This window comes from Ipomoea nil, unplaced genomic scaffold (genome assembly GCF_001879475.1).
Source record: "Ipomoea nil cultivar Tokyo-kokei standard unplaced genomic scaffold, Asagao_1.1 scaffold1447, whole genome shotgun sequence".
Classification (NCBI taxonomy): Eukaryota; Viridiplantae; Streptophyta; class Magnoliopsida; order Solanales; family Convolvulaceae; genus Ipomoea; species Ipomoea nil.
The window spans coordinates 64,426-84,185 of NW_017617875.1; the positions used below are offsets into that span (position 1 = coordinate 64,426).

The 19,760-nt window shown below is 32.2% G+C and overlaps 2 protein-coding genes across 5 annotated transcripts; both read right to left on the bottom strand.

Annotated features, from left to right (window-relative positions):
* Positions 1-154: 154 nt before the first annotated feature.
* Positions 155-10,123, bottom strand: LOC109188637 (probable N-acetylglucosaminyl-phosphatidylinositol de-N-acetylase). Of its 4 annotated transcripts, none has more exons than XM_019339265.1 (15): positions 10,093-10,123; positions 8,139-8,200; positions 7,609-7,736; positions 7,182-7,231; positions 5,403-5,527; positions 5,121-5,181; positions 4,710-4,780; positions 3,729-3,793; positions 2,441-2,485; positions 2,277-2,357; positions 1,730-1,797; positions 1,550-1,598; positions 1,253-1,413; positions 943-1,050; positions 155-708 (listed from the first exon to the last, which is right to left on the bottom strand). In XM_019339265.1, exons 5-14 carry the CDS (start codon positions 5,509-5,511, stop codon positions 981-983), a joined length of 780 nt encoding a protein of 259 aa, XP_019194810.1. In that variant the 5' UTR covers positions 5,512-5,527; positions 7,182-7,231; positions 7,609-7,736; positions 8,139-8,200; positions 10,093-10,123; the 3' UTR covers positions 155-708; positions 943-980. The 4 variants fall into 4 exon arrangements, 3 of the variants coding, with proteins under 3 accessions (XP_019194810.1, XP_019194811.1, XP_019194809.1); XM_019339266.1 differs by having other exon boundaries at positions 7,609-7,709; positions 10,093-10,121; XM_019339264.1 differs by lacking the exon at positions 10,093-10,123 and having other exon boundaries at positions 155-529.
* A 2,915-nt stretch (positions 10,124-13,038) lies between these two features.
* Positions 13,039-14,903, bottom strand: LOC109188638 (probable N-acetylglucosaminyl-phosphatidylinositol de-N-acetylase). The gene is made up of 4 exons (XM_019339267.1): positions 14,736-14,903; positions 14,455-14,515; positions 14,044-14,114; positions 13,039-13,127 (listed from the first exon to the last, which is right to left on the bottom strand). The coding sequence occupies exons 1-4, from the start codon at positions 14,842-14,844 to the stop codon at positions 13,054-13,056; spliced, it is 315 nt and encodes a 104-aa protein (XP_019194812.1). The 5' UTR covers positions 14,845-14,903; the 3' UTR covers positions 13,039-13,053.
* Positions 14,904-19,760: the final 4,857 nt, after the last annotated feature.

Below are 19,760 nucleotides of genomic sequence, written 5' to 3' on the forward strand. Positions count from 1 at the left end.
ATCATATCTAAATGTATGTTTATTTTCATTCTATTTACAATTATACTATATGTTACATTGAAATTATATTTTTGTAACAGTAATATATAATACTTCATTACATTAGTGTTTATAGTCTAAATAAAAGAAATCCTAATAGAATATGACAAACATGTAATACAAATATTATGACAACAATTTTTTATATAATTTGGGTGGTAGGGTAAAACACAAGGGTAAGTGTAGCTCACATGATTATATTTATAAATGTTGTAAGATCCAATCAAAATCAAAATTATAATTAAAATTGTTATATATATAGTTCCCAGCATCTATCTCTTCAGGCGGAGCTTTTAAGTTTTAATGCTTGCTGCACCAATGACCAAACACAGATAGATAGAGCACCAATGACCAAACACAGATAGATAGATAATGAACAACAGATTTGCATTTGCAGTGGCAGTGGCCGTGGCAAATGCCCCCCTTCACACTCATCAGCAGCAGCATCATTAAGCCTGTATATTCCAATTCTTCCACTGCTTCAAACGCCCTGCTAAACATGAGGAGCAACTTTAGCCCAAATTCAACCTTATTGGAGAACCCACCGCCCCCCTAATGCAGTGTTTTGATCCCATTGTTCAGCTTTCACACCCCTCCCAGGAGGCAGAGGACGAATGGAGTCACAAAGTTGATGATGATACAAGGGATTCTTTTTTGTTTTTGTTTTTCCTGTGATGGTATTAATACAACATTTTGAATATCCCAAACATTTGAGTGTACTGAATTCGATCTGTTGTTCAGAACAATTCATTTTGTGTTTTGCACAAATTAAGGTAGCAAATCTCTTCAAAGGGAGTGAGTGCAGTGCAACCTTTCCATCTTCATGAATGTAGTAGAGAATGCAAGAAATGGTATGCAATATATCACATGATACACCAGATAAATCAGTCTTAAGAAACATACCTCTGCAATATAAGGAAGAATATGTTTCTGGGCATCGCTTAGTTGTTGATCTTCTTTAGAGAGTTCACAAAGGAATAGTTGGAGAAGGATACAAAAAGCTTACGAAACCTGCAAGAGAGAACACTATCCTTTTCATTTTTCTATTCAATCTATTGGATTCCCATTCCCCTTAGGAAGAAGAAGAAGAAGAAGAAGAAGAAGATCCTTTTCATTTTTCTATTCAATCTATTGGATTCCCATTCCCCTTAGGAGGAGGATAATACATCTGCACGGTGACACCAATTGGAATAAAGAGTAAAGGCTTACGTACCAAACCCATTGGCTCCGGTGTTGGCCCATTGCAGCATAGCTTTTGCAAGGACGTTCATTTATCAAGAAATGCATTTGTCCATTTGGATGGAGCTTTGCATATAAGATAGACAACCAGATATCAACTGGTCCAATGTATTTGCGCAATATATTAGTGCTGACCTGAAAATCGTAATACAGAATCAGTAATGTATAGCAATGAGAAGTGCAAAATAATAGGACCTCATGATATGAATTGCCAATCAAATTCATCAGACATGAAAACAACAATTAGTGCTTGAAGAAGTAGAGGACTTACAAGCTCCCATGCTTCAACATTTTTGTGTGAAGTATCCTGCAACAGTTTTCTGACATATATACAAAGCCAGAAAAGAAAAGAACTTGTGCAGTTAGAATAAAACTTTCCATGGTACTATAAGCAGTAACAAGAATGTCTTAAAGGAACATTCCTTGATTTAACAACTTAAGATCAACTCACCGCACACCTCGATGCACATCACAATGATTACAATGGCCAGAAACACCATAATTGTCGAAACTAATGACCTGTAAAAGAAAGAAAAGAACTTATTAAGACCAATCAAAAGAAAACTATACAAAATAACTACTCCATAAACAAAAGAGGAAATGCATGAAAACAGTGAGATAAAAATGTGTCATTGGAGATAATGCAAATATGCAATACTTTAAAAATAAATAAATAAAACTGTAGCAGCACTTAAAATAGTAATGATAGTTGCCATCAACTTTTAAGCCAAGAATCAAAGTCAACAACGGAATTGCCAGCCGTGGTATAAGTTTTACCCATCAAGACCAGATTTGCCAGCCATGGTATAACCCTATACCCAAGTAATTCTTTTTGATATGTATTAAGCCCATCTTCAATTTTCCATTTGTGAACATTACAAATATAAAATAAAAAACTACATTTTGCAGATAGAAAACCAGCTGATATGTAATTAACCACCAACTTTGTGTTTGTATCTCTAAAGGCCAATGCCAAACTGGGCTTGGAAATTACTTACTACATCAATAGAATGGTTGTCTACTTCCTCCTTCACAATTCCAGCCAACAAATCACTGTTCCAAATTTTGCCAAAACCATCCTAGACATAACAGTATACAATTCTGAGGAATGAGGATGATTCAGAGAAGATGCTAAGAAGTTGCAGACTTTTCTGAAACAAACCTGCAAATCTGGATGATCCAAGATATTTACTTGCTGTGGAGAAACCTGAGTTAATTCAGAACAGATCAATAAACCATGCAAAGGAAGATCATCATAGATTTCTGATATAATAACCAGAACTTGATTATAGTAAAAAAAAAAACACAGTAGAGGTACAAGCACTAAACAAAATAAGTCTGAAGATTTTTTTATAAAGGGGATAAGGGTCAAATAAGCCCTCCAACTATTGTCAAAACAGCAATTAGCCATCAAACTTAAAAAACCTCCAATCACATACTCAAACTCAATAAATCATGCAATTAAACCCCTTTTACCAGATTTTTGCCTGTAAGCTAGAGTGTATAATTAATAATCAATTTTACATTTTTTTTAAATGTCTTTCGTCATCGACACCAATGCTAAATCATTTTTTTTTCACCCCAAAACTACCATAGGCAAACACAAATCATGCAATGGGTTCTCCGGTCAAGAGATCTTTGGGTTCTTTGACAAATATGGGTTCTCAGGAAAAAACCTAGAAATTTTGGGTTTGAAGAACAAACAGAAATTTTGAGTTTATACTTCAAATCTGAAAAGTCATCTACCACGTTTGTAGGAATATGCTGTTTTTTGGTAGTGTAATTTGGGGTGTAGTTCATTTTCAGACACCATTTTGTAAAAAAAAAAAGAAGAGAAGGGTGACATGTCCAATGAATTTGCTAAATAAGAATAAGAACTATAAATAAATGCTACATGGTAATCCATGTAAGCAAGATGGCCAGATATTAAAAAGCAACCAACTATTTGGTAGAACTGCATGATTTCAGCTTGTTTAATGAGTCAATTACACTTTTTTTGTAGTTTACTGGCTGAATGCTTAATTGCATTTCCTTATGTGTTTAGTGGTCTATTTGGCCCTTTTTCATTATTTTTCTTATTGTTAGACAATAGACACCATGTATAATGACATTTTAGCAAAAAATTAGCCATGTAAGATTATTAAAGAAAAAATTGCCATGTTAGTAATTTTTTATAGGTAAACTGTTGATTACCACAAAAATAGTTCAATTGTACAATTTTTTTCAAGTTCAGGGGTTCAATAGGAGATTTTTTAAGTTTGATGAAGAGCTTATTTTACCCTTATAATAATAATAATAAATAAATAAATAAATAAATAAATAATAATAATACTAAATAATAATAATAATAGTAATAATAATAATAATAATAATAAAACCTAAGATTCAATTGGTGGAATTAAATAAAGGCTCAATGCACAAGCAAGAATGCTTATCAGATTTCATATTACCTTAAGGGTTGCAGCAGCCAGGTAGAGCTCTTGTTTTCTAGTATCCCCCATGCCATCTGCATTACCTACACGTAGACATTAAATTTTATTATTTTTCAAAATGATCAGTTGCAACAAATCCAATTCAACATTTTTTTTTTATTTTTCATTTTCTCCTGGAGTCAAATTCTCATTAGTACAAGTCAATCGAATGGCCCTCTAACCTCAGACAATTAGCCTCTTTAACTTCTATTAGAAGAGGGTGAATACCTTTTGTGAGAAATAGGAGGAATATGCGATCATTTCTTCAAAGTATAAAAAAAAAATGAACATTATTCCTTCGTTTTATCAAATTGAACATAACTACTTAAATTCCAAAAAATACTGCACCACAAGTAGGAGCATATGGAAGAAGTTACAAGGATTCAAGGAATAGTATTCTAAATACAAACTGCTTTAATTCATATATCTTATGTGCCAAAGAAGCATGCAATTCAGGAAAACCAAATTGCTATCCAGTAATTAACAAAATAAATAAGATAACACACGCATCAGTTTCATGTAAACCCTTTTGGAAGGAAAATAAAACATACACCTAGCATTTCTGTATAAGGTAAATGATTAAGAACCTAATTGATGTGCATAATGGCACGAATGCTCACTAGGAACATCTAGTTGCACATCAAATGCTAAGACTATTTTCAGATTTATATAGAGCTGCGATATTTCTTGTAACAAGCATGTGAAGAGCTGAAGTTGAAAGCATTTTAAAACAGGCAAAAAATACTAAGAATTGAAAATAAAAACCACCTGTAAGATGCCAATGGTAATATATTTGAATCCCAGTAAAACCAATAACACTTGTGTAACTTTAACCAAATCACCATATAAACATGCCAGGTGACAAAAAATATTGTTGAATCCCCAATTGCAGGCTCTCTGTTTAGTTCTTTTAACAATAGTATAGATAACAAAGATTATGAACTTTTGACAGTATCTTACCAGTTGACATGCATAATATGTGTACGGTGTGCCCCTTTGAAGTTAGGTAATTGATGGTTGGAGCAAAGAACCTGCAAAGTTACAGATTATAACTAAAATTTATTGGGTCACATTATATAATTGAACAAGAGAGATTATATCCATTAACTTAGTAAAAAAGTCACTTGCCCAACTAACCACAAACAAAAAAGCTGTAACTTCAGATAAGTCAGAATGTAATGGCCATTTTTGGCCACTCAAAAAGTGGGATGTTCTATACTGAATACATTTTTTGATGTTCTCAGCTGGGATAATTGTTTATCTAATGAGGATGATCTCAGGTAAGAAAAGTATTTATCTCACTTAAATCTCTGAAGGAAGGAGCATAACATCATCTCAAGATAAAGAACAAACTTCTGTTTTCAACCTTACATAGATTCATCATCAGGATGGGCAATAACCAACAAAACATTTCTCTTCAGAGAAACTCCACCTGAATAATTAACAGAAATCCAAAAAAAAAAAAAAAAAAAAAAAGAAAAAAGAAAAAAAGAGGATCATAATGGATCTCTTATAAATTCACACACATACAAGTTTCCAAAAGAATACATCATACCATATGAATATACACATAAACGGAGATGAGGGAATTTTTGAAATGTTGCACTACGGAATCAAAACTAAGGTTAAGCTTTAGAAGGGCTGCCTTCTTACCATCATCTAAAAATGTAGCCTTGGAGCCAGACAGAGATTCATGGAGAACTTTGCAAAGAGAAGCCACCCATATTACAGTCAATGAAACAACAATCAGCAACCACTCCATTTGTATTCTCTAGTCTCTGCAATAATCAGATATCATAAAGCCCCTAGCTAGAAATGCAGAATCCTGAATCAACTATAGATTAAAGAAAAAGTACTGCAATTAAATGGGTATGGTACTTTACAGCTTCATAAGATTAATAGACCATTGATCAAGTACCAATTGAAAAATGGAGGAAAGAAATCTATATATATAAAGGAAGCCGGAAGTGGCTCCATTTCCCATCCAAATTATTCTGCCCCTTTTTTTTTTCCAAATTTCTTTAAACTATATTGCTTAATAGTCTGACAAAGACATTTAACTACTCTGAATTACAGCTGTATTCCATTTTCCAATAGTACTTAGCTTACTTACGGAAGAAGAGCAAGCATGGTGTTCTAAAAGTACATAATTTTAAAAATAAATTTTGGGGGGAAACTATCTATAAATAGCACATATTGCATACATGTTGAAACCCACATTTGCATTGTAGCTGCTCTATCTCATGATGATGTTCAAGAAACAAAGGTGATATTTTTCTTTCTATTATTTTAAACCATTCTCTATCCCATGAAGAACTGAATTACATTTGGTAATCATCTACATCATCTACACAGCCAACATTGACCTTTGCTTATATACAGAAAAGGGACAAGGAAACAAAAAACGAGTGATGCATTCTTCTTTGACAATTGAAGCTTGATGTCTAGCCACTTTGTTCTTGGGTCTCAAACCCATCTTTATCACACCCAAAAAGCCATTAGAGACTTTTAGAGCACACATATCAGCTATTTGAATCAAGAAGAACAAAAAAAAAAAAAAAAAAAAAAAAAAAAAAAAAAAAAAAAAAAAAAAAAAACAATCAAAAGCATGGAATGCTTATTTCATGATGCAGAGGTACGTAGATAAATTTTGTAATTTTCTTTCAAAACATTGTTAGCTAGACAAAGAGGAGGTTGATCAGTAAGAACTAACAGGTACAACTTCTCATTCATGTTATTTATATTCTATATAAATCATAGTAAATATACTTCTAATACATACTTCATTATATAGTATCAGATATTATTGGATAGGTGATGGAGATATACTCTCCATAACAAGACTTATAGATGTCCTCATTGAGGAAGATCCTAAGTTAATATTTTTTGTTCACTGTTTTATATTCAAACAACAATTATGAATTTCTATATATACACAAATTAGAGAAATAGAGCACTAGAAATTGTCCTGTGAGCAGAGTTCTCATCAATAACTATTAAGATGAATGAAATCTTCCAAATTATAGACCAAGTATGACTTATTCTCATTGTCAACACTGCTCAAATTGAGAAAAAAAAAATATAGGAGACCTTCAATCTCATTTTTATGTTTGCATGCATTATAGAGCTAGCCCTACCACTATGCAGTAATCATTGATAGCAAACATTGAGTACACTATAGCAATTCTTAATAGTGACTTTTGAGTTCTCTACAAGCTGATATATATGGCATTCAAGAAACAAACATGTTCACTATATATTCATTCGGAAGGGAAACTTTTTCAAGTGGATAGCAAACAAATGCAAGAAGAATGAAAAAGTTGAAGGCGTCAACTACTATACATGGAAAGAGAAAACACAATATTGAAGATAAAGGTACAATATAAGCACACCTGCTATTTTAGATTCAAACTCTTTATCAAATAGACTTACTATTTGTCTTGCAGTATTTTCCAGTTTTGCTGTACACATGGGTCTCAAATCTGCAACATATTTATAAAATAACTCAATGTTAAAACCAGAAAAAAAAAAATTCAGTTGGAACAAATTAATTTCATAAATAAATCTGTCATTCCATCTGATTTGGATAGTCAATAGTATAAAAGGCTAGATCTTTTGTTTTTTCTCATGTCATTAAATTCATATTTAGACTCTTTACTTACTGACCATTCCAATTATTCATTCTTAAAATGTTTTTATGTAGCCATACATTCTAGCTTTGGTTTTTTTTTTTTTTTTTTGGTGTGTGTGTGTAATTTCATGATTCAGAGGTAAGTAAAAAGCATTTATAGATGTTTCCAAAAAATAATGAGTGTATATAGATATATTGTAACGAAGAAGGAACAGGTGGAGAGTTTACATTTAACATTTGCATAGATTCGCCGAAAGTTTCTAAATTCTGTTCAAGCTTGCAGATTGGTGAAGATAATCTTTCCACTACGACTGGTGATCTAACTCAGCCTGGGCAGAATGCATAGGTAAAACTTACTGCAGGAACAAAATTTAAATGCATCAAAATAACTTTATTTTTATTGTGTTTAGGGTATTTTTATTCTCAAGCGGTATGTGTGTGTATATATATATAGATATATAAATATATAAAAATTTTAACATAATATTATAGTAATTTTAAGCTCACAAATTAATCTTACAGAAATTCAAATTTATTTTTTGACAAAAAAAAAATTGAAATTAATGTATATATGTAAAGAATAATTTAGATTAAATAACAATAAAAAAAAGGATTTAAGAAATATATTTTACTTCGGATTATTACCAACACATAGAGGAAGAAATTAAGTATACTTTTTTTTTATATTAAAACACAGTACATATACAATTCTAATATTAAATTGCAGGTAAAGAAGATCAAGAATGACAAGGACAAACCTGGTTTCTCCTTGACTTGGGAAGAAATCCTTTCTTCAGTCTCATCCTAAAATTTTAGCAAGCTTAACAAAACAAAAACACTAACAAGTCAACATTTGGAATTTCAAAGCAATGACAAGGCAGAAACCGGGGGTAAGGACCAAAGAAATGAGAGAGTATATACGCAGGCGCACACACGAAGTATATACGCAGGAAACGAATGAAAAATTCAAACACTAAGTAAATATATATAAATATATATATATATATATATATATATATATATATATATATATATATATATATATATATATATAAGTGATACGCAACAAAGGAAAGAAATAATTGGTGGTTTAATTAAGGGATGGTCTACAAGGAATGAATATATGTAATTAGAGGATAATTGACTAAATATTAGTATAAGGAAATTATGTATATTAGAATATATTATTACCTTGTATAGTTAGAATAATTGTAATAACTTAATTATTATATGTGTTAGTAATTTAGTATAAATAGGTCCATTGTATATGAATACGGGGAACCATTCAGAGGAAATATATTGTTATTCTAGTCTATTCTTCTTGGAGCCCACACACGCTCGAAGTGTGAAATTGGAGTTTGCCGTGACTCGAATACGGTTAGGAGCCAGAAGCCTGCTCGAAAGGTTTCTTCAGTTACGTACTCAGTACGTAACTGAAGAAACCTTTCGAGCAGGCTTCTGGCTCCTAACCGTATTCGAGTCAGTACGTAACTGAAGAAACCTTTCGAGCAGGCTTCTGGCTCCTAACCGTATTCGAGTCACGGCAAACTCCAATTTCACACTTCGAGCGTGTGTGGGCTCCAAGAAGAATAGACTAGAATAACAATATATTTCCTCTGAATGGTTCCCCGTATTCATATACAATGGACCTATTTATACTAAATTACTAACACATATAATAATTAAGTTATTACAATTATTCTAACTATACAAGGTAATAATATATTCTAATATACATAATTTCCTTATACTAATATTTAGTCAATTATCCTCTAATTACATATATTCATTCCTTGTAGACCATCCCTTAATTAAACCACCAATTATTTCTTTCCTTTGTTGCGTATTAAATGCTTCTGAATTCAATTCAAAAGATGTCCGAATCAAAATACGCAACAAAGGAAAGAAATAATTGGTGGTTTAATTAAGGGATGGTCTACAAGGAGTGAATATATGTAATTAGAGGATAATTGACTAAATATTAGTATAAGGAAATTATGTATATTAGAATATATTATTACCTTGTATAGTTAGAATAATTGTAATAACTTAATTATTATATGTGTTAGTAATTTAGTATAAATAGGTCCATTGTATATGAATACGGGGAACCATTCAGAGGAAATATATTGTTATTCTACTATTCTAGTCTATTCTTCTTGGAGCCCACACACGCTCGAAGTGTGAAATTGGAGTTTGCCATGACTCGAATACGGTTAGGAGCCAGAAGCCTGCTCGAAAGGTTTCTTCAGTTACGTACTCAATATATATATATATATATATATATATATATATATATATATATATATATATATATATTGATGCTTACCTTTAACTTTGATGTTGGATTTTTCCTTAGATTTGTTGCCGAGCAGATCCGCTACAACTAAGCTAGATCTATTCAGAAATTCACGGATTAACGATGAGAGGACGCATTGTAGAATGAACTTTCTAGCTAGATTCGTAGAGAGAGAAAGGAGTTCAGACAGAGGCAAGAAGAAGGGTAAGCAAGGAAATATGAGAATGGTGTCTAATCTAAAGCTAGCATTCTGGTAATATAAACTAAAGGGGCATGTCAATACCATGAAACATGCTGGAAACATCATTCATATTATAGAAATTGATAAGGAAATAGATAGAACAGATTTAGGACCTGCTTTAGCACTCAAAATTACTAGTAATATAAGATCATGAAACATAGCAAGTACTTACAGCATCTGACTCAGATAGAATATTAAACTTAATTCCCCTCAAGACACCTGATGGCACCGGGTACTCTATATGTAGATCATGCTCCATCAAAGGTGGCAAGCTTGTGTTCTGGAAAGGGAAATACAGAGTTAAAGTAAGAAATTTAAAGTCAATCAAGGATCTTTTATGTGCTAACACTTGACTGTTAAATATTATTTGCACTATAACATCACATATTCTTTTCAAGACATTAATGATACCAGCTTGGAAATTTTGCTTCTAGAAATTAGAGCAGTACAACCTACAATTAAAACAGCTGATGATACCTGTAGCCTTGCTGGTATCTCCTCGGCTTAGACCAGTGTTAATCAAGAAAATATCATAAACAAGATATCTTCAGGGCTTGCTGCTGTTGAAAAAATTAATTGTAGTTGAATCACTTAAAACTAAGCTTGTGAAATTACTCAATTATCCAGACATAAGGATTATGAAGCATCCTAATGAATAAATATTGCAACTGACTTCACAAGCCACACATGCAAAATAACAGTTCATTGCCCAATATCAAAATAGTCAATCATATTAAAAATGGTGTGTACTTTCATTCCCAATAACAGGTTAAAATTAGAGAAAAACCTTCAAGCTTTTGAAGGCTATGGGAATGTGGAATTTCACTTGCAAAAGAATATATTTTGGCAATTTGGCACAAGTATGATATCTGTCCATCTAACTGCTTTAGCCACCATATAATTTCATTACTTTTTGAAGTACCGGGAAACCTATACAGACTAAGTTAAAACATGAAGCAGCCAAACAATAAATCTCCTAATTAACAGAGTAAACACAAAGCTCGGCATCAAACATCCTCTTTAGTTTTTATCTGTATGGGTTCATTTTATATGCATTGAGACACTTTAATCACCAAACTAGAGTCATTAGATCTAGGGTATTCAACCAAAATTTCAGTAGCAAGTTCCCCCACCCAAAAATAACACACAGAAAAGAATGTGATTAAGGATAAAAGATAAATGCCACACTTGGCACTCAATATTTCTTCAGAAGAAGAAAAGAAATCTAACGGTATCATTTAATCATTAACCGATGAGATGATAAATGTTAGTTACAAGCATATGATCAAAAATGAAAGTTAAAATGTGGCATTGCTAATTTCTGTAATGAAACAGTAGAATCAACTGATTCATGAAATCCATTAGAGATGAAATGATAACCACCAAAATTGATATGTCTAAATTGAGGGAAGTGGAAATCTGCAATTACTTGCATTCAATTGAATACTGAACAACAGACATGAAACACCACATCCCACATTTCTCAATTGAAGCAACAGGAAAAAAAAAAAAATCTGGGTTGGAGATATAAACAACAGAGGCCTCATCCCATATTTCTCCATTGAAACAACACATTAGCAACTTAATTCATTAACCCATTTTATCAATCAAATTAAATGTTCTTAATTCCATTACAAAACCAAACACCAACTACCTCTTCCATTATATTTTCAAACCCAAAGCTAAATCCCATGGACACAACTAAATTCCCATCTCCTTAATAAGCTCAAAACCTCATGCAGAATACATCCATCGGTCACAGCATCAGAGTTCAAACAAAATCCTAGGAACTGCCACTCAGCAAGAAACACAAAACATGCAAAACTCATTGAACAGAATCCGTGCATTCATACCCCGAGGAGGCATGATCAACAAAGGAAACACGCGCCCTGTATGAAGTACATCCTCATGTAAAAAAAAACCTTTATATAAGAGGGTTTATATAAATCATATTACTAAACATTAAAAAAAAAAAAAAAAAAAAAAAAAAACCCCTACCTGCAACAGATCGAAGCCGGCGGTTGTGGCGTCACAGGACAGCCGTCGTCGTCTTAGGGCAAGGGAGCGGTGCAGATCGACGGCGTGGTGGCGGCTGTGGCATCGGCGTAGCGGTGGTGGGTGTTGTGCGACGGTGGTGTACTGTGTGTCGCGACGTCTACGGTGGTGGTGTGCGACGGTGGTGGCCGGTGTGCGACGTCGGTGGTGTGAACGGCGGTGCGGGTGTTCGACGTACGTGAAGCTGAAGCAGATGACAGATCTGAAGAAGCTGAAGCAGTGAGGCGTCGTCTTGGGAGATTATTAGATCTGGGTTAAAATTAAGCAACCATTTCTCTTTAAAATGGTTGCCTAATATAAAGCAATTTGTATTTGATTTTTAAGGTGGCCTATTATAAAGTAATATTTTTTATTTTTTTAAAAATACATAATAAAAAAATGCAATGGACAACCATTGCAGCTAATAATAGTGGCGCATTATTGATCACTTATTTACAAAATTGCCACCGCGAATTTTTGGACTAAGATTAGGCAACCATTCTTTTAATAATGGTAGCCTATGGTCAATCTTCTATGTTCAATTTTGTACTAGTGATGTAAGCAAGATGACCCGATATTAAAAAGCAACCAACTATTTGGTAGAACTGCATGATTTCAGCTTGTTTAATGAGTCAATTACACTTTTTTGTAGTTTACTGGCTGAATGCTTAATTGCATTTCCTTATGTGTTTAGTGGTCTATTTGGCCCTTTTTCATTATTTTTCTTATTGTTAGACAATAGACACCATGTATAATGACATTTTAGCAAAAAATTAGCCATGTAAGATTATTAAGGAAAAAACTGCCATGTTGATAATTTTTTATAGGTAAACTGTTGATTACCACAAAAATAGTTCAATTGTACAATTTTTTTCAAGTTCAGGGGTTCAATAGGAGATTTTTTAAGTTTGATGAAGAGCTTATTTTACCCTTATAATAATAATAATAAATAAATAAATAAATAAATAATAATAATACTAAATAATAATAATAATAATAATAATAATAGTAATAATAATAATAATAATAATAAAACCTAAGATTCAATTGGTGGAATTAAATAAAGGCTCAATGCACAAGCAAGAATGCTTATCAGATTTCATATTACCTTAAGGGTTGCAGCAGCCAGGTAGAGCTCTTGTTTTCTAGTATCCCCCATGCCATCTGCATTACCTACACGTAGACATTAAATTTTATTATTTTTCAAAATGATCAGTTGCAACAAATCCAATTCAACATTTTTTTTTTATTTTTCATTTTCTCCTGGAGTCAAATTCTCATTAGTACAAGTCAATCGAATGGCCCTCTAACCTCAGACAATTAGCCTCTTTAACTTCTATTAGAAGAGGGTGAATACCTTTTGTGAGAAATAGGAGGAATATGCGATCATTTCTTCAAAGTATAAAAAAAAAATGAACATTATTCCTTCGTTTTATCAAATTGAACATAACTACTTAAATTCCAAAAAATACTGCACCACAAGTAGGAGCATATGGAAGAAGTTACAAGGATTCAAGGAATAGTATTCTAAATACAAACTGCTTTAATTCATATATCTTATGTGCCAAAGAAGCATGCAATTCAGGAAAACCAAATTGCTATCCAGTAATTAACAAAATAAATAAGATAACACACGCATCAGTTTCATGTAAACCCTTTTGGAAGGAAAATAAAACATACACCTAGCATTTCTGTATAAGGTAAATGATTAAGAACCTAATTGATGTGCATAATGGCACGAATGCTCACTAGGAACATCTAGTTGCACATCAAATGCTAAGACTATTTTCAGATTTATATAGAGCTGCGATATTTCTTGTAACAAGCATGTGAAGAGCTGAAGTTGAAAGCATTTTAAAACAGGCAAAAAATACTAAGAATTGAAAATAAAAACCACCTGTAAGATGCCAATGGTAATATATTTGAATCCCAGTAAAACCAATAACACTTGTGTAACTTTAACCAAATCACCATATAAACATGCCAGGTGACAAAAAATATTGTTGAATCCCCAATTGCAGGCTCTCTGTTTAGTTCTTTTAACAATAGTATAGATAACAAAGATTATGAACTTTTGACAGTATCTTACCAGTTGACATGCACAATATGTGTACGGTGTGCCCCTTTGAAGTTAGGTAATTGATGGTTGGAGCAAAGAACCTGCAAAGTTACAGATTATAACTAAAATTTATTGGGTCACATTATATAATTGAACAAGAGAGATTATATCCATTAACTTAGTAAAAAAGTCACTTGCCCAACTAACCACAAACAAAAAAGCTGTAACTTCAGATAAGTCAGAATGTAATGGCCATTTTTGGCCACTCAAAAAGTGGGATGTTCTATACTGAATACATTTTTTGATGTTCTCAGCTGGGATAATTGTTTATCTAATGAGGATGATCTCAGGTAAGAAAAGTATTTATCTCACTTAAATCTCTGAAGGAAGGAGCATAACATCATCTCAAGATAAAGAACAAACTTCTGTTTTCAACCTTACATAGATTCATCATCAGGATGGGCAATAACCAACAAAACATTTCTCTTCAGAGAAACTCCACCTGAATAATTAACAGAAATCCAAAAAAAAAAAAAAAAAAAAAAAAAAAAAGAAAAAAAGAGGATCATAATGGATCTCTTATAAATTCACACACATACAAGTTTCCAAAAGAATACATCATACCATATGAATATACACATAAACGGAGATGAGGGAATTTTTGAAATGTTGCACTACGGAATCAAAACTAAGGTTAAGCTTTAGAAGGGCTGCCTTCTTACCATCATCTAAAAATGTAGCCTTGGAGCCAGACAGAGATTCATGGAGAACTTTGCAAAGAGAAGCCACCCATATTACAGTCAATGAAACAACAATCAGCAACCACTCCATTTGTATTCTCTAGTCTCTGCAATAATCAGATATCATAAAGCCCCTAGCTAGAAATGCAGAATCCTGAATCAACTATAGATTAAAGAAAAAGTACTGCAATTAAATGGGTATGGTACTTTACAGCTTCATAAGATTAATAGACCATTGATCAAGTACCAATTGAAAAATGGAGGAAAGAAATCTATATATATATATATATATATATATATATATATATATATATATATATATATATATATATATATATATATAAAGGAAGCCGGAAGTGGCTCTATTTCCCATCCAAATTATTCTGCCCCTTTTTTTTTTTCAAATCTTCTACTATAATAAAGCAGAGCCAAAATTTCCCGCCAAAGTCAGGGTTGCAGTTCAATGGGCAGAAGCATTTTTACAAAATGCATGCATTTTATTTATTTATTTATGTCTTTGAAACTGATATTTAAATATCTTGAAACGTGAAAGGTTGCTTGAAAACTGTTCGATCTCCTAAGAATATTAATAATGAACCATTAATGCTTAATGCATATACAAAATACAGATACAGATATACACATATGTAGACTCAAAAATATTGTATAAATAGTGCACTAATCCGGCATTGTACTTCGCAAACGAAACCTTCTGAATGAAAAAGCTCTGCGAAATCAAATTGAAATGTCTTCTCAATATCTCCTTGCTTCACAGGTTAGCCCTATCCACAACAAGAGAGAAATCTGGGTGCGGTTGGTCCGACCTTATTGGATGCCAGCAAATTCTTTGCTATCAAAATACAATCAGGTAATTTATACAAAACTGTAAACACACTATAGATTAATTGTTCATCATTATTGATTTCTTCCCAACTTTCTGCTCCTGTGATTACACAATTTCACTTGCTATATTTTCAGTTCCTAACTTTTTTTTAATCATCTCTAGGATGCTGGCAGCTAATGAAGTTGAAATATTATATGCACCCTGTGAAGAAATATTTACTATTTTGGGGTTTTTTTGTTATATCTGTTCTGTATAACTGTTATCCAATTGTTTGCTATTTTTTTACTCAAAATTTCAGGTGCTTCAACTAAAACGATGCAGCAGTACAAGTTTGAGACATAATATAGGACATGAGAGATTATTGAAGCCCTCAATGGCCCAATATTCGATCTGTAATTTAAATGTTGGTTTCTTTTACCAAATAGCAATTTGTAATTTGTAGTTTTGTAGGGTTAAAGAGACTATTGTCTATTAGAATCCACACTTAGTTTTTATATTGTCCTAAATATTAATACACAACACCAACTAAACCAATTTCAATTACCAAATCCATTTCAGTTGTTTACAATGTCAACAAAAATCTATAGCTATCAGAATTCAACTTACAACAGGTGCTTTAAATAACATCTTATTAGTAGATATAAAAAAAAACATCATGACAGGAATAAAAATCAAGTAAAAAATACAGTCAAATTTATATTAAAATGAATCAGCACACATTCTGTTTATCCAAAAAAAAAAAATTGAAAAGTAATACTTAGAAAAAAGATTTGAGTTTTCAGAATTCTACTTTCATCATAGGAGTGCATTTAACAAAAAAAAAAGTCTCTTATAAGCAGATAAAAAAGTAAGATGATTGAAATAAAAATGAAGTAATTAAACACTAAGAAATAAATTTGTAGATAAATACATGCAAATTTAAGTAAAAAAAGAAGCACTATATCTTTTTAGAACATATAGAAATACTAAACCCTATATAGGCAAGAATATTATAATAAACAACTGGAAAACTCATATGAAGAGGGAATAGGTACTTCTCTTTTTCGATCAGCACTGTTTTACACGATTTGTTCATAGAATGAACAGGTCTGCCTCCGGTGTAGACGATTCCCAGATCAGTATATGGAATTTGTAACAAAATATCCTCATAAATTGCAAAAATTACCAGACACAGAATGCATGAAGGTGAGTTTGAACAAATGGATTGCTCTTCGACAGTGGATATTCCGTTGGAACCCCAACATGCCGGAAACAGCGTAGCTTTGGGATGATGTGTGGAGAATTGGGTCGAAGGCGGAGGGAATGAATCGTCGGCATATAATATCTAGGGTTTGGTATCAGGTATTTATAGTTGGGCTATTGGGTTCGGGTTTTGGGCTAGATAGGCGGATATGGACCAGGTCGATAATATATTTTGTGTTAGGCTCAGTAATGCAAGTTTCTCTTTAGTCCAATAGTATATGACGTTTTGTTGACTGATATGATTTTATTCAATCTGTGTGGACCATAATGTACATTTAGTACAAAAATAATATATTTTTAGTATATTAAAAATGTACATTATATTATATAATATACATTAATGCTTAGTATATCAAAACTGTTCAGTATATTTTTAGTATATCAAAACTGTTCAACTTCCTAAGAATATTAATAATGAACCATTAATGCTTAATGCATATACAAAATACAGATACAGATATACACATATGTAGACTCAAAAATATTGTAAAAATATTGCATAAATAGTGCACTAATCCGGCATTGTACTTCGCAAACGAAACATTCTGAAAGAAAAAGCTCTGCGAAATCAAATTGAAATGTCTTCTCAATATCTCCTTGCTTCACAGGTTAGCCCTATCCACACCAAGAGAGAAATCTGGGTGCGGTTGGTCCGACCTTATTGGATGCCAGCAAATTCTTTGCTGTCAAAATACAATCAGGTAATTTATACGAAACTGTTAACACACTATAGATTAATTGTTCATCATTATTTATTTCTTCCCAACTTTCTACTCGTGTGATTACACAATTTCACTTGCTATGTTTTTAGTTCCTAACTTTTTTTTAATCATCTCTAGGATGCTGGCAGCTAATGAAGTTGAAATATTATATGCACCCTGTGAAGAAATATTTACTGTTTTGGGGTTTTTTTTTTTGTTATATCTGTTCTGTACAACTGTTATCCAATTGTTTGCTATTTTTTTACTCAAAATTTCAGGTGCTTCAACTAAAACGATGCAGCAGTACAAGTTCGAGACATAATATAGGACATGAGAGATTATTGAAGCCCTCAATGGCACAATATTCGATCTGTAATTTAAATGTTGGTTTCTTTTACCAAATAGCAATTTGTAATTTGTAGTTTTGTAGGGTTAAAGGGACTATTGTCTATTAGAATCCATACTTAGTTTTTATATTGTCCTAAATATTAATACACAACACCAGCTAAACCAATTTCAATTACCAAATCCATTTCAGCTGTTTACAATGTCAACAAAAATCTATAGCTATCAGAATTCAACTTACAACAGGTGCTTTAAATAACATCTTATTAGTAGGTATAAAAAAAACATCATGACAGGAATAAAAATCAAGTAAAAAATACAGTCAAATTTATATTAAAATGAATCAGCACACATTCTGTTTATCCAAAAAGAAAAAAAATTGAAAAGTAATACATAGAAAAAAGATTTGAGTTTTCAGAATTCTACTTTCATCATAGGAGTGCATTTAACAAAAAAAAATTCTCTTATAAGCAGATAAAAAAGTAAGATGACTGAAATAAAAATGAAGTAATTAAACACTGAAAATAAATTTATAGATAAATACATGCAAATTTAAGTAAAAAAGAAGCATTATATCTTTTTAGAACATATAGAAATACTAAACCCTATATAGGCAAGAATATTATAATAAACAACTGGAAAACTCATATGAAGAGGGAATAGGTACTTCTCTTTTTCGATCAGCACTGTTTTACACGATTTGTTCATAGAATGAACAGGTCTGCCTCCGGTGTAGACGATTCCTAGATCAGGATCTGTAATTTGTAACAAAATATCCTCATAAATTGCAAAAATTACCAGACACAGAATGCATGAAGGTGAGTTTGAACAGATGGATTGCTCTTCGACAGTGGATATTCCGTTGGAACCCCAACACGCCGGAAACAGCGTAGCTTTGGAATGATGTGTGGAGTATTGGGTCGAAGGCAGAGGGAATGAATCGTCGGCATATAATTTCTAGGGTTTGGTATCAGGTATTTATAGTTGGGCTATTGGGTACAGTCAAATTTATATTAAAATGAATCAGCACACATTCTGTTTATCCAAAAAAAAAAAAAATAATTGAAAAGTAATACTTAGAAAAAAAGATTTGAGTTTTCAGAATTCTACTTTCATCATAGGAGTGCATTTAACAAAAAAAAAGTATCTTATAAGCAGATAAAAAAGTAAGATGACTGAAATAAAAATGAAGTAATTAAACACTGAGAAATAAATTTGTAGATAAATACATGCAAATTTAAGTAAAAAAAGAAGCACTATATCTTTTTAGAACATATAGAAATACTAAACCCTATATAGGCAAGAATATTATAATAAACAACTGGAAAACTCATATGAAGAGGGAATAGGTACTTCTCTTTTTCGATCAGCACTGTTTTACACGATTTGTTCATAGAATGAACAGGTCTGCCTCCGGTGTAGACGATTCCCAGATCAGGATCTGGAATTTGTAACAAAATATCCTCATAAATTGCAAAAATTACCAGACACAGAATGCATGAAGGTGAGTTTGAACAGATGGATTGCTCTTCGACAGTGGATATTCCGTTGGAACCCCAACACGCCGGAAACAGCGTAGCTTTGGGATGGTGTGTAGAGAATTGGGTCGAAGGCGAAGGGAATGAATCGTCGGCATATAATGTCTAGGGTTTGGTATCAGGTATTTATAGTTGGGCTATTGGGTTCGGGTTTTGGGCTAGATAGGCGGATATGGACCAGGCCGATAATATATTTTGTGTTAGGCTCAGTAATGCAAGTTTCTCTTTAGTCCAATAGGCTATTGTTGATTTTATTTATATTTGTTGTACATATATATAAATATTATGGGGAAATCTCATTAATGTTGTATAAATACGTATATATAAATATAATTGT

Coding starts and splice junctions, on each gene's coding strand:
- LOC109188637 (XM_019339265.1), bottom strand. CDS start 5,511: ATGGAGTGGTTGCTGATTGTTGTTTCATTGACTGTAATATGGGTGGCT. Junction 1,414..1,549: donor ATGTTGAAGCATGGGAGCTT/GTAAGTCCTCTA, acceptor TACGATTTTCAG/GTCAGCACTAATATATTGCG. Junction 1,051..1,252: donor CACCGGAGCCAATGGGTTTG/GTACGTAAGCCT, acceptor TCTCTCTTGCAG/GTTTCGTAAGCTTTTTGTAT.
- LOC109188638 (XM_019339267.1), bottom strand. CDS start 14,844: ATGGAGTGGTTGCTGATTGTTGTTTCATTGACTGTAATATGGGTGGCT. Junction 14,516..14,735: donor GGCTACATTTTTAGATGATG/GTAAGAAGGCAG, acceptor TTAATTATTCAG/GTGGAGTTTCTCTGAAGAGA. Junction 13,128..14,043: donor CATATTGTGCATGTCAACTG/GTAAGATACTGT, acceptor GTCTACGTGTAG/GTAATGCAGATGGCATGGGG.